Source organism: Ammospiza nelsoni, chromosome 3 (genome assembly GCF_027579445.1).
Source record: "Ammospiza nelsoni isolate bAmmNel1 chromosome 3, bAmmNel1.pri, whole genome shotgun sequence".
In the NCBI taxonomy this organism is placed as follows: domain Eukaryota; kingdom Metazoa; phylum Chordata; class Aves; order Passeriformes; family Passerellidae; genus Ammospiza; species Ammospiza nelsoni.
In genome coordinates, this window is record NC_080635.1 from 62,551,101 (window position 1) to 62,565,309 (window position 14,209).

Genomic DNA, 14,209 nt, shown 5'->3' on the forward strand with positions numbered 1-14,209 from the left:
CAAACAAGTTTTCATAAATTTTCTCTGTACAGTTTGATATCTTATTATCAGGAGTCTAGCAGTATTCTCCTTATAAAAGGCTAATTTAAAGGGATTCTACGTCTAGCAAAAAAGTGGATGCCCTCTCAGCAGCACGATCTCAGTGCAGTGTCTTTTATATCAACTTCAGTGCAAATTATATATTCATAAAACAAACATGTTTGCAGAATTTACACTGGAAAATTAAACAGATTTACTTCTTGAATGAGGAACTAGTTAATGCTATTACTTACAAGCAAAGAAATTCTACATTACTATCTGTGTCTCTGTGCAAGGCATTTTCTTGTAAAAGGTCTTCAGGAAATGTGTGACCTATTTACTGAGCTACTGCTACTCAAAATTCATTAGGGTGGGAAACCACACACCACTTAAACATAAATCCACATAGTAAGAGCACACACAGACTTACCCTCTAATGCTGTAAGCTATACCCATTGCAAAACTTCCCAGCAAAACAGTCAATCTCTATTTGTGTCCAAAAGCATGGGTGCCCCTCTGCTCAGCTGAACCTGGCCAGAAGCTGCCCTAGGCTGAGTAATCTGTATATAAGGCAACTCAAGATGCCCAGCATCCCCTCTGCATGCTGTGGTGAGCCCTGCTGTGACCAAGCAGGCAGCACAAAGCAGAGCTGCAGACACTGATTAACTCAGCCACAGCGTGCTGGCCATGGGCCGATGTGTGCCAGGACACACTTGGTGCCTGGGAAGCCACACATGGAGAGAGAGCACCTACAGCAAATGAGACAGAAGATTTAGTGCCTTTATAAAGAATACCAGCCTAAAAGTCTTCTTTCTGTATTCATAAAGTTTCCAGAGGCTTCCAACAAAAAAATATATATAAAAATACTGGGCCCAGAAAGTAGCTGGAGCTACTGGAGCTGGCATGTGGAAGAGCAGCTCTGCTGGGAGCTGTGGCTGTGGGACCAGGCTGAAGTTGGAGCCATTTTCACAACTGATGACAGAAGCTGCTTTAACAGCAAACACTATGACCATGGAAAAAAATGTAACTAAAAGCAAATCAGAGGAAGATTTAACTTACACTAAATATAGGCATACAGACCAATTTTTTCACAATTTCACTCCAAATTTGGACTTTTTTTTTTATTTTGCTTTGGTTTTTTTTTTTTTTAATTACTACAAAACATTAAGATGCTGCACAAGCTACTGTGACTAGACTGGAGAAAGTGTTTTATTTATGGCTGCCTTGTGGCTAACAAGATGAGCGTTATTCTTGATATTTTCACACATGAATATAAACTGCATTTCAAGTAGTTTTAGACTTAGTTCACTATCTCCTATTTTGTCCAAAATACATGGCAAAGCTATCCCAAACCTACTGTTCATGGCACTCCCAAGATGCAACACTTAGGTTTATATTCTACACAATACTGATTCAAGAATACTCCCAGAAGGTAGGAAGTGTTGTGTTTTGCTTTGGGAAAGCATCCAAGGGCTTGGAGAAAACACCATCTTGTTCCAGAGGCACAGACATGCCTGGCATTAACACAAAGGTGTGGGTCTCATGATTAATTTCTGCTTCAAGTTCTGCTTGATCTGTCATGCAAATCTGGGGTGTTAAAACAGGCATGAATAGCACTAAAAAGACTCAAACTTACAACCCACCATTCAGCACTACTTTTGATCAAGATCCAAACAGCAGCCCTGACATCAAAGATCTGGTATGTCAGCCAGCATGGCCAGGTGCTGCTGCAGCAGCTCACTGCAGAAGTTACTTTTTTCTCATTATAAAAACTGAAGTACAAACCAGTTGTCAACACTTCAGTTTATAAATGGATTAGGTCTGCTCCCCATTCAGAAAGTTTCTGCTCATAAAAGGACAAGCAGCAAAGCTGTTTTCCAAGTCTGTGGTTAGAAGCTTGACATACTTACCTGTTACACACAGAAGTGATTAGATATGATCTCAGGCAGCTCAGCAGCTTTATTCACTGTTAGCTGCACTATCCCCAAAGCACTAACTGACCTTGTGTTGTATTTCAGCATCACTCCAACTCATCACTCCAGCTCCCTAAAGTATTTACTCAAACTTCAACCCAGAATTTTCTGAACCCACCCTTTTGCAATCCCTCAGAAGCCAAGGACTGGGATCCACAGATAGCAAGCACACCAAAAGCCATCCAGCTCCTCTCCCAAGGACCACATTCCAGCTGGATTAAACTCTCCCTCTCCTCCAGGAAGAGTTCCAAGACAGCAACTTCCACACTACTACAGACAATCAAAACACTCCTTTTCAAATCACAAAAAATATAAACACTTAAATCAACACACATGATACACATTTGGAATTAAAATTATTAAGTAAAAATTATTTTGAAAAAATTGACTGCATCTGAAAGAGACATCTCTGAGACAGATCACAAGTTCAGATTCCTCCTTCCTGGCTTCTAATTTACCAGAATCACTGATTTTGGTTCAACAGACCAGAGAATTGCTCTAGTTGCCTTCTGTCAACAAAAGAATCACATTTGATTTTTCACAGCCTGTGAAAATTCTTGGGTGATTTATGTCGAAGATCATAGACTTCCACTTCTCTAGTTTGTTGGTTTGTTTTTTCTAGAGTACTATTTATGCATTAATACATACCTATAGGAAAACATTTGTGTTCCTCAATTTTACTGCAAAGGGACTATTTTTAATGGGACAAAAGACAGAAATCCTCACACCTGTTTAGTTAGGAGTGTCTCCCTTTTCCCACATGATTCCCTTTGCTCATGTGAAATACTTATTTTTTTTAGCAGTGACACCTTAGTAGATTCCACGCCCCTCCAGCCACTGCTCCCTTTCTCCCACTTCCTAGACTACAGCAGAAACCCTGATCATCTCCCAGTTCTTTTCATATGTTAGCTGCATATATATCCCTCTTTCCATCTTCCAGTGGCACCTGAGGCCTTTTTCATTCCCACTGAGAGCCATATTAGACTATATTAGCAAGAAACATTGCTTTATGTCACTGGCATGCAATGAAATGAGGGCACCCTTCAGCATCCCTGCTGCACTTCACAACTTGGGCCATGTAGGCAATGTAAGATTCAGCTCTAGAAAGCACTTCACATTTAAAAAGTAACAAACAGACATTTCTGTGCTGACAGGAGTGCAGCTTACCTTTCCCGAGGAACAGCAAACCAGTACTCAGGTTGCTTTATCTTTTTGCTGTACTGCTGAGACATGGTTGTGCTCTGAGACACAAAGGACTTTCTCATGGGCTTGCCTACTTTAATGCACAGAAACATTGGAGGAGTCTTGCTCTTCTCCTCTTTTGAAGGAAGCATATCTGAACAAGACACAAAACAAACAGTCTGCTTATGTGAAAGCACAAATGCTGCAGCTGATAAAACACTGACAAAGATTAACAATCTTGTGCAAAGGAACACTCAGAGGCACCATACACAGAATTACACCTGACTTCAACAGCACAGCTGGTTTAGTAAAACCACATTCATCCTAAACTGAGGCCATTTATTCCCACTTTTTCACAGTCTGTTCCCCCTCAGCTGTACAGCTGTGTACAGAACAGCCCTGTAAAGAAATGGGTAAGATGACCACGCCGAGTGCTGCCTGCAACACAAGGCAGGCAAAGGGGACATGTCAGGGTCCAAAAAACCTATCCAGGCTGAAGGGCAATCCTGCATGCACACACGCACGCACACAAAAAGCTCAATCAGTTTCTCAACTCTGTCAGTCACACAGCCATACCAGCACCTTTTATCTGCACAAGACAAGGCCAAGCCTAGAAGCAGTTCAGGCTCCTTAAATTGCTAGTGTGATAAAAAAAAAACTTGCTTAATTAAGTACAGCTTCAGTCACACTGAAGTTTCCTTGTTTCAGCAGTACACATACAGCCAAATACCACCAGCAGAAACCCTTATGAAAAAAAAAAAGAAAAAATCATTTTAAGACCAGCTATTCTTAAAATAGAGACTTCCACTTTATTCATCCCCCACCACCTCATCTGACTCAAGGGTATGTCCACTGGTTCATTAAATTACCCAGAGAGGAGCATCAATGCTCCAGGACAGACTACTGCTCAGAGGCACTGGGCTGCCATAGAAATGGCTAATATGTGTGCACACGCTCTGAATGGAGATTGCATTCTGGTATCTACTCTCCTGGAACAGCCTGAATTATTTCTGATAATGCAGTGATCAATCAGGAGAAAACTGACCACTCAGTAGGACTATACATGTATTCCTATTTATCACTTTTTTAAGGGTTTCCATAGCATGAGAGACACCAGACACATGCAAATATTGTCAAGAATACTTCAGTGCCCCCCTTCACAGCAATGCTCTACTACTTTGGATACTATCGGAAACAAAACTGACAGACTTCAATGAGCCAACAGTGGTTACCAATACCAACAGTGAAAATTCCTAGGCCATGAAGTGTCCCTGCCAATACTGAAACTAGATGACATTTCACTATCCTTCTTAAAGCCAGCAAACAGAAGTCCAGATTGTATAAGCAGTGATCACTGAATGTGGAGAGAGCACACAAGCTACTTATCAAACAACAAGCATTGAGAACTTGAAAATAGCAGGTTATATAAAATTGAAATACACAAGGAGTAAAAAAGAGACCAGGTATTACAGAAAGAAGAAATTTAGAGAAGGCTGTCAATTCAAAGGTTACCGTCATAATGCTGTCCAAGTCTCAGAGGAAACAAGGATAACCATAGACCTACCTTCAATTGGCACTTGAATTTTCTGCAGCAGCCACAGTCTGATTTCTGATTGATTGTCTAACTGTGTTTCTTGACAGGTCTTGTCTACAGCTGGTACTAATGAAGAGTCCACAGACTCTTTCAGATCCTTTTCCTCTGCTGCTGCTGAGCTGATTTCTAATGAAGGTCCTTTCCTTTCAACACAGCAGGAACCAAGCTCCATACTTTTAACTGTATGGACTTCATTAGCTTGGGACTTTGAACAGCTAAGTGTAAGGTCTATGCCAATTGCTTTATTGTTTTCACCTTTCTGGATTTCAGCCTTGTGTAAGTCTTCAGATGACTGAGACCCATTTCCATCTTTATTGAGGTAAAATTCAATAAGTTTATCTTTCTCTAGCTCTTTCTTTGTGTCCAATTCAGTCTCCACCTTACCTGTTGGGGTACTGACACATTTGTTTACTTCTGGAATAACATCTTGCTTTTCACACAGCTCTAAGTCTAAGTCAGCTTTAGGTTCAACACTGTCTTTTTTTTCCAAGGAATCAACTGTCAAGTGCTCCTGGACTTCTGTAGTAGGTTTGGTTACCTGCTGCTTAGTTCTCCCCAAGTCCCTGGGGTCAGCCAGCAAGCCTTCCATTACTGAGATTTTCCTGTCCAACCCTTTATCCATACAAGATGATGTCTTTTCCAGGTCAGTGAACTCATCTTCTCCTTTTCCTAGAAGGGATTTTTCTTTGGTTTTGGTATCTGAAGCATTTTTTTCCCTGGAAGGGTCCTTGGTACATGCATCTGCATCAAACTTTTCCAAATGGTCAGTGGCAGTGATGTTGTTGGGAAACTCCAGAGACTTTGATTTGATTGAGCCCGTACTCTCTGATGACTGAAGAACTTCAAAATCAGCAGACTTTTCCTTATCTGAAGGCTTTATCTGTTTGGCACCCAGAGCAACAGATGCATCCCCACTCTGCTGCCTCTTTTCCTTGCTAAGGGATTTGAATTTGCTGAAAGGATTGATATCTTTCTCAGAGGACAGGTCTTCCCATTCTCCTGGCCTGTACAGAGGACAAAGATCCTTTGGTATGTCACTGTCAGGGGAAATGATGGATGTACATACGATGTTAAAAGCAAAATGGAAATGGAAAAAAATATGAAAATAAAAACTAAACATCAAATTAACTTAAACCATGAAACTCATTGAAAAATAACTTTCTCCAAAATAAACATACAGTACTTGAAATAAGTGACTTTAAAGACAATGGAGGAAAATGCTGAAAGTGTAATACCAAAATAAAATGAGTAAAGCACTTGGCAGAATATGCCATGAGGGTGAAGAAATGTAACACATGTAATAAGAATGTGCAAGTCATCAGAAGGTCCATAACAAAAAAACACAGGACATGTATTTAGCTGCTGGAATTTAATTCAAATCCTGTTAATATTGTAATTTCCCATACCTGACAATGAGTCAACATCTACAACCATCCATGCCTCCCTGTCAGTACAATGCATTTTTGAGAAGAAAAAAATCGGAGATAAGCTGTGTCCTGTTTGAACACGTTTACTGCAGAACAGTAACAGGCAACGCAGTTATTAGCTTTCTTCTATTTGTCTCCATTATTCAAACATACTGTTTGAATGCAGGCTTCCCTAAACATTTCTTTTTAAAGCAGGACAATCATAAAATATTTCAAAATGAAAAATTCTGAATAAACGTATCAGCATAAAACTTCAGCTCTTTGTTACTGCTAAAACTCTGAGGAGAATCAGACAACAAGATCCTCATCACTTAAAAATTACTAAGAAGTTATTAAATATTCCAGAAATGAGTGTACCAAGTATCTGGAAAGTTTTTCTTGAAATGAGAAATTCAATGAATTTCACTGTTCAAACAGGTATTGCCTGTAAGAACAAAATCCTGCTTAGAACAAATAGATAAGAAGTGCCTTGTTTGTGCATAAATGAAAGCAGCCCACCCTAGAAAGTCTATAATGTATTATAGATTATAACTATCGATGCATTTCTGGTTCTGAGATAGAAGTATTCCACAGTATGGTGTTTCTGTAAGTCCTGAAGATGGTAGCTATGGTGGTGTTACCTTCAAAAGTTTCAAATACTCCTCTGAGAACAGTCCTGGTAACACAGTAATGGTCAAAATCTAAACCTCTTCACATCCACTGAAAGGGCCCCAGAGACAGGTAAGTGCCACAGCCCGAGTGTGGCATATTACGAATGCTTTTATTAATTACCGCAAAGGAGTCTTTGCACTTGGGTTCTCATGTTTGTCACCCATTTGTGTTTAATGTCGCTTTAGTGTTCTAAAGAGAGAGTTGTTCTGAAGAACAACACAAGTGAATCATTCCTTAGCCAGCACTTCACTCTGTTGCACTAAAACTCTTCCCCTCCATTCCCCCATTCCCCAGCCCTTTTCCATGACCCTTACTGAAAATCTGCAAATGTAAGTTCAGGGAAGAACACTCCTTACGATGGCAATGCATCTTTAATCTTCATGTGAGAGATGTCATTGTAGAGAGCTATGGAGACAACCTCCTCCATGGGGCAGATGAGCCCATACTCCTCACAGCCATTCTCAATCACCAGAGGATCAGACTTATGTGGGTCAAACATGATATTGTTTGGAGTTACTATCATGACTCCTCCAACGACGCCCTAAAACAGGAGAAGAAAGAGTCAGCACAGTACATGTAATGCACTTATCACTGGGTGCTGGATTTTAGGCTACTATCCTCAAAAGCAAAACCACTTCCCTCCTTCTTTATATTGTGTCGTGTAGTGTTTGATAGCAAAATACTTTGCTTTCCAATACTTTGCATCAAGTCAGACATTATAAGGAGAGAAAAAAAAATTCTTAGTAACATCCAAGTTCCTGGCTGAGGAGGAAGAACATCTGACCTATTCAACTTTCAGTGCTGACTGCTATAAGCTAAAAATGTGATTGTTAATCAATCTCAAAACAAATTAGTGGATTTATTTTTTAAAATCTACATAGCATTTTATTCTGGATGCAGCTACTTTCATTTGATCCATGAATTTACATGCAACCAACACACTTGTATGCAGTTTTACTTATGGAAAAATCCAGGTTACTATGCCAAGCTAACATCAGAGGTCCCCTTGATCTACTTTCCCAGAGGTACACCCAAAAAGCTTCTCCATACAGGGATCTGGTATGAAGCTTCTTCCCATAGAAGCTAGAAACAACCTAGAAACAGCTCCTATGACTGGTCCAGGCATATTCTGCACAGCTGCAGAGGACTCATTTAATTTTTCAAAATGTGCTCTAGCAATGGATTTGATAAAATGCTGCTGCATCAGCCATTACTCATCATCAATCCATGGCAACTGACCATCTTCCAAGGTTTAGAAGGAAGATTTCCACTGTCTCGCTTCTGCACCGTCTCCTCCACATGAAGTACAAAATTCACCAGACTAACTCAGAATCTGTTTGTAAATCATGACATCTGACAAATGAGAGACAGAGATCAACTGGAATGGCCCACACTGCAGGTACTATTAATTATATGAGGTCATCTGCAAGGCAAGCCAAGGAAGGCTCATAAATACACAGGTAAAAGACCACAAGCTTGGTTTGTGGGGCTTTTTTTAAAGCAGTTAAGATATCAGGCTGATGGCTTGGCAGTGGCAAATGAGCACATGAATGTCTGCTCCTTTATAAAGCAAAGTCTATTTGTATTCCCATTCACTTCTCCTGTATGACTCGCTCCTCAAGCTTGGTTTGTGTTTGGATGACAGAATGAAAACAAGTGCAGAGGCTTCTCCCAGAAGTCACAATAGAATACATCAGCAGGATGTACTTCTCACCCAGCCACTGCAGGAAGCCAGGCAACAAGGGATTTCAGCTAAACTGGCAAAGAATCCATCTCATTTTTGATTGCTCTGGCTGAAAATTACTTTTTTCATCCTGCAGCCATAAATCTGTAATTGGCAATCTGTATCCCCTGCATCTAACAAGCATCACATAGCAAGTGACAGTACTGCCCTAATTTACATGCCAGACATCACGCTGTCCTCTATTACATTCTACAAAATGCAGACTGTAAAACTGCAGTTGATAAATACAGCCTACATCCACTCAATGCAAAAGAAGCCAGAAACCCTAGGTATAAACACATCCATCTTACAAAAGTCAGGGCTAGGGGGAAAAAAATGTTGCAACTACAATGATTAGCATCTCCAGTGTTATAAATTCCAGAGAACTTGAAAACCCAAACACGCAGACAGCTAACTGAAGCCAGAGTCAACAGGGACAGATATGTCAAAGTAGGCAGTTCAGGAAGAAGTGTCTTGCAACCTTGAGAAAAGGGCTAAAATACTACCCAAGCTCTGTGCTTCTAAAACACTTGCTGTAATTTAGGATTACAGTCCTGGCCTATGTTACAAGAAACAGAAAGAAAAGACTGTATAATGGAATATTCATTCTTTTATTAGGTTTGCACAACATTCATTAGCAAGTGCAGAAGCAACATAAACATATTTGGAAACGCTGCTCTGGAAACAGTTAAAATTTATCTTCATGTCATAAATGAAATAGACTGGCATGTACTCATTTTATAAAGCTGTTGCTCAATTTGATGGAACTGGACCACTAATCCAGACATGTTTTAACTCTGAAGTGCAGTTCTCTCTGTGTATCTAGCAACACTCAAGCAAAAGAACAAAATTATACAGCATATTATCACAGTACCAACAAACGCAACAGTAATAGATAAAGCCAACATCACTTTTACATTCTTTAAAAACATTAAGCAGATTTGACTCCCCCAGTATTCATCTCTCACTTATCCAAAGATAATCTCAAACAATGCCCAAAAATCAGGTTCCACCTACCTTACCATCTGTGAAGTAACGACAATTCATTTTTAAAAATTTGACAACCACAGGCTCATCCTCTTCTGAAGTAGAGGAAAGGACTCTCTCCACTGGTTTGAAAGCCTTTCTTGCCAAATCAGCATCCTTAGAAAAGAAAAAGTTCAGTGCAGAGCAACAGGACAAGAATCATATACTTCTAGATTTTTGAAAACTAAAAGGCCAGTTTTAAACAATTATTTTCTGTTTGCATAAGGAAGAAAAGCAATGGTCATGTATGTAAGTATATATGTACACTTCCTACAGTGTCCTGTATTGAAAAAAAAAAACAACAAACCCACCCTTGTAACCTTACAAGAAACTCCATACAAATAACAGGCAAGAAATTAAAAAACATCAAGGCAGGTCAATTCACCAAAATTCAATTACACATCTCAGTAGGAGAGGGCCTGCCCTGACACATCATCTACACTGAAGACCTCTGCTCACAGAGCACTGGTGTGATTCCCCATGCAGATGGCACAGGGGTAAGGTTAAACACAATTATTCACTCCAAGCTTCTCTTCACTTTGGATTAGTGATGTATTTGAAATGACTAATTACTTTCATCTATGACTAATCACTTTCATCTCAGCAGATGTTAAAGATGTTGAAGGCAGCTAAACTGCCTAAAGGTACTATCTAAAAATCATCATGGCCAATCACCCTTCTAAAGAAAATGAAAGATCAGCTATGCCAAGACCTTTTACAAAAATTAAATCCAGCAGTCTTGTCTAAAGACAAGTATATGGGTACCACTACAATTTAACTAGAAAGAAACTGACTGCTCAGACTAAACCAACAGCCTCCCTGTTCAAGGATGCCAGTGCAGGATCAAGGATCTGGACTACAGAGCAGCATAAAAATCTCCAGTAGGAAACACTACATAATGTTTCATATTTAGCTTTCCATTCTTTAAAGATTGTGTACTACACTATTTTAGTAGTTTTGATAGACTTAGGGCCCAACTGAACCTGTAATGTATTTCCACAAGCAGAATTCCCTTAATATGGAGTATTTTTAAGACAATGGTAAATTTTGTAGTACAGCAAACTAATTTAATGCAAGACACTACACACAATGCCTGTAAACTCAAAAAACACAGCCTTGTTTCTCAGCTTCAGAATCAGAAAATATTTTGAGAGTTTAAGACCAGTGAAGCATGTCTGACTTACAGGGAGTTTATCATATTCAGCATCTGATGATGAAGGAGAAACAGGAGCACCAGGACTAGAAGACAGCCTCCCAGCACTTGTATCTGGCACAAAGAGAATCTAAATACAAACAGGCATTTCAAAACAGTGAAGCAAAAGCTTTAAAAGGTTATTAACTATGTTATATTAGAAAGACAACACAATACTGATCACTCATATCTGCAATGTACACCTTAAAAACATTCAGAAAAATTAAACTAATTTCCTTATTCCAGCTTTTGTCTGCTGGGTATTCTTAGGCAAGTCACACCATCTCTCTGTGCCTCAGTTTCCTTATCTGCAAATCAAGACACTTCAACCTCTGCATGGCTGTGAAGCAGAAGTAGAGACCTGCTGTTTATGAACCAAGTGTTATTCTCCACACCTGCATTTCCAGTCCCGGAAATTTCAGGATTTAGGACTCTCCTAAAAAGTCTCGCTTCATTTATTTCTCATCTTACAGGAAACTGACTCATACCCAACATAATGGCACAAAGGCATTTCAATTTCTGTCTCTAATTCTTTAATGCATTATAGATTGCATTTATCCAGACTTCCCAATAATCCAACTCCTTCACAACAGCTGTATTATCTTCTTGAGCTTCAGAGTCATCTTTAGGCTATAGTGACAGTACATAAATAACAAGTCAGATATGGCAATTACAAAGATTTCCCATCACACCAATTCTAAGAAATAATCTACTGAGTTTCCCTTTTAGGGAGGGCTTTAAATTAGCATCCATTATCCTTGTATCCAAGTACCTAAAATATACATGTAAGTAGTAAAAAACTTCTAAATACATAGCAAATAGTTATGTTTCAGATATTAAAAAAACCCCAAATAAATAAAAGATTTACCTGGCCTGGCACAATTGTCTATGTGAAAAGCTTATTGAGCTCCACCAGCTTGTTTGGGGTGACGTTGAACTTCAATGCTATGCTGTTTATGTTTCAGATATTAAAAAAACCCCAAATAAATAAAAGATTTACCTGGCCTGGCACAATTGTCTGTGTGAAAAGCTTATTGAGCTCCACCAGCTTGTTTGGGGTGACGTTGAACTTCAATGCTATGCTGTTTATGGTGTCCTGATTTCCAGCCTGAAGAAAGAGTTGGTGACTAAGATACCATATTGAACACAGCACCACACATGAACTAAACTCATTTAGCAGACTGTTTGCAGGGATAGACTTGACAGACATCTATTTAATAGCTTAGGTGATAAGCCAGTATCAAAAAAAAAAAAAAGGACAGAAATATTCTTTCACAATATACAGTAGAAAAAATGTAGAGGTGTTACAGATGTCCCTCTCCTCTTCTCTTAAAACTTTAAAGCAGCACATCTGTATTTACAACTGGTCTGGCAAGGGGTAAGAGGTCATACACTGCAAAGTTCACTACATCTCCAGCAGCGACAGCACGTCAGCATTCCTGCAGCTCCCAGCTGGGACACCACCTCCCACAGAGGCTCTGCGTGGTAGAGGGGAATGCACTGAGCGACCTGAGGGCTCACACACAGAGCAGAGCTAGCACACTGCTGCCCTGCTCCAGCTTAGAGGAACACATCTCACCCAGCACAGGTCAGCTGTAGAATGGGAGTATTTTTCAGAATAACAAAATCACTGCTCTATTAGAGATCCATAATGCAGAAGTAAAAATGGAACTGGCAGCTGAAAGAGACAGAGATCCTGGGTTGAGCAGAGATTCAGGATGTGACCCTAGCTCTCCCCATTATGGTGGTATTTGAATGGTAACAAGAGAAGCAATCCCTATTGAGGTAAGTGCATACTGAGAAGGAATTAGTGCTCACAGTTTTGTGCCACTGCCCCCCTCTCAACCTCAACAACTCCACTTTCAAAAGGCAGGCATGAACATACCACACACCAGCACTTACTATATATTCTATGGTACCATGGGGCTTCTGAGAAACCATCTTCTTCTCTTTCTTTTCATTGCTTTTGTTTTGATTATCATCTAAAGAGAAAAAAAAATTCAAGTGACTGTCAAGATGGTTACCTTTCAGCAGGTTTTGAAAGAAATCTACATTATGTGCAAACTGCAGCTGTGAAGAAGAACAAGAGGACACATTAAAATACCTATTAGGCCTTAAGATTAAATTGTAAGGCAAGAAAACTTCATCAAGTACAGCAGGTTTAGTAATCATTCAGGAACTCTGCAGGTGTAATGTATATATAATACCATAGCAATACACAACTGCTCCCATGGTTTCTTGGTGATTCCTACACAGTTCAGCTCTGGATACAAGTACTTTGTACCATCAGGTGAATATACTCATATCTACTGCGTTGGTACAACCACAACAAATACTGGTTAGTCACCACTTCATAAGTACAATATGTTTAAACACTGCTTAAATCTCTAAAGGTAAAAATTTGCCAAGAGTCCTGCAAAGCATGCATGTATACAGCCAAGTAAGAGAAAGCAGAAACTTTGTGCAGAATGGCTTTTCTATCAGCTGCAACACACAGAACCCACTACAGCAGCAGAACCCAAACCCTTGCAGGACCCAAAAGGCACTCGTGAGCTGTGAGCACCAGAGCAGGGCAGAGATGTCCAGTTCTTACGACAGCAGTGGGTGAGGAAAGCCAAGGCTCAGGGAGGATGGAGCTGCCCAGCCAGCCCCAGCCCCAGGCTTCTCTCCAAACCCAGAGCCCAGCCCCACGTACCTGGGGGGAGCGAGGGCAGCATGCAGCCCCAGCTCCAGGAGTGGGGATGGGGTGCCAGGAGGCAATTCATGGCTCTCCCTGCCTCACTGCCCCCAAGCCCTCAGAAAGCTCCCACTGCCTCCAGCAGGATGCTGCAGCCTGGATGAAGCGGGGAGAGCCAAGAAGACCAGGCAAGGCTGGGCCCAGCAAAACCAGCAGCCGAGACCAGGAGCAGGGACACGCTGTCCAGGGTGAACTCCTCCTGTGGTCCAAGCCAGCAGCTCTGGAAGATCAGGGAGGAAAGGACTGGAAATGGCAGCGCAGGGCTTCTGACTTGCATTCAGGCTTTGCTGCAACCTTTGCTATTTCCAGGGAGCAAGAGGCCGATAGCAAAAGGAAGGGCGAGGACTCGCCTGCCACACTGTAATGTACACAAGAAACAAGGAGGGGCCCAGTGTGCAGGACTGAGCCTTCTGCTGGCCCATGGCCACAGCAAGATGAATGCTGTGGGGCTGCCTTAGTGTGGGGCTGCTCCCTCTGTCAGGAGAGACTCACACCTGGACATTCTTCCAGGTGTTACTGCTGGCATATCCCACCCACCAGCTGCCAGGGATGCATCATGAGAAGTGCATTGGTTAGAGACACTGCAATAAGGCAAAAGAGGCAGGAAGCCTCTTTGGTGTAGAAACCAAACTCAGTTTAAGTACATGCATATGGTGTACATGGCATGAAGGACAGCGGGAGGAACG

General features: G+C 40.8%; 1 protein-coding gene across 4 annotated transcripts in view; it reads right to left on the reverse strand.

The window, feature by feature from the left end:
• The window catches only part of NCOA7 (nuclear receptor coactivator 7), an 83,079-nt gene that overhangs the window by 11,537 nt on the left and 57,333 nt on the right, over positions 1-14,209 (reverse strand). For 2 of the 4 annotated variants that reach the window (XM_059468061.1, XM_059468060.1), the window contains exons 4-10: positions 12,689-12,768; positions 11,787-11,894; positions 10,779-10,877; positions 9,586-9,711; positions 7,202-7,386; positions 4,738-5,804; positions 3,159-3,327 (exon numbers count right to left, since the gene is read on the reverse strand). In XM_059468061.1, the coding sequence (XP_059324044.1) occupies positions 3,159-3,327; positions 4,738-5,804; positions 7,202-7,386; positions 9,586-9,711; positions 10,779-10,877; positions 11,787-11,894; positions 12,689-12,768 (1,834 nt within the window). The remainder of the gene's footprint in view (positions 1-3,158; positions 3,328-4,737; positions 5,805-7,201; positions 7,387-9,585; positions 9,712-10,778; positions 10,878-11,786; positions 11,895-12,688; positions 12,769-14,209) is intronic. The other 2 variants (XM_059468062.1, XM_059468063.1) reach the window with 2 other exon arrangements.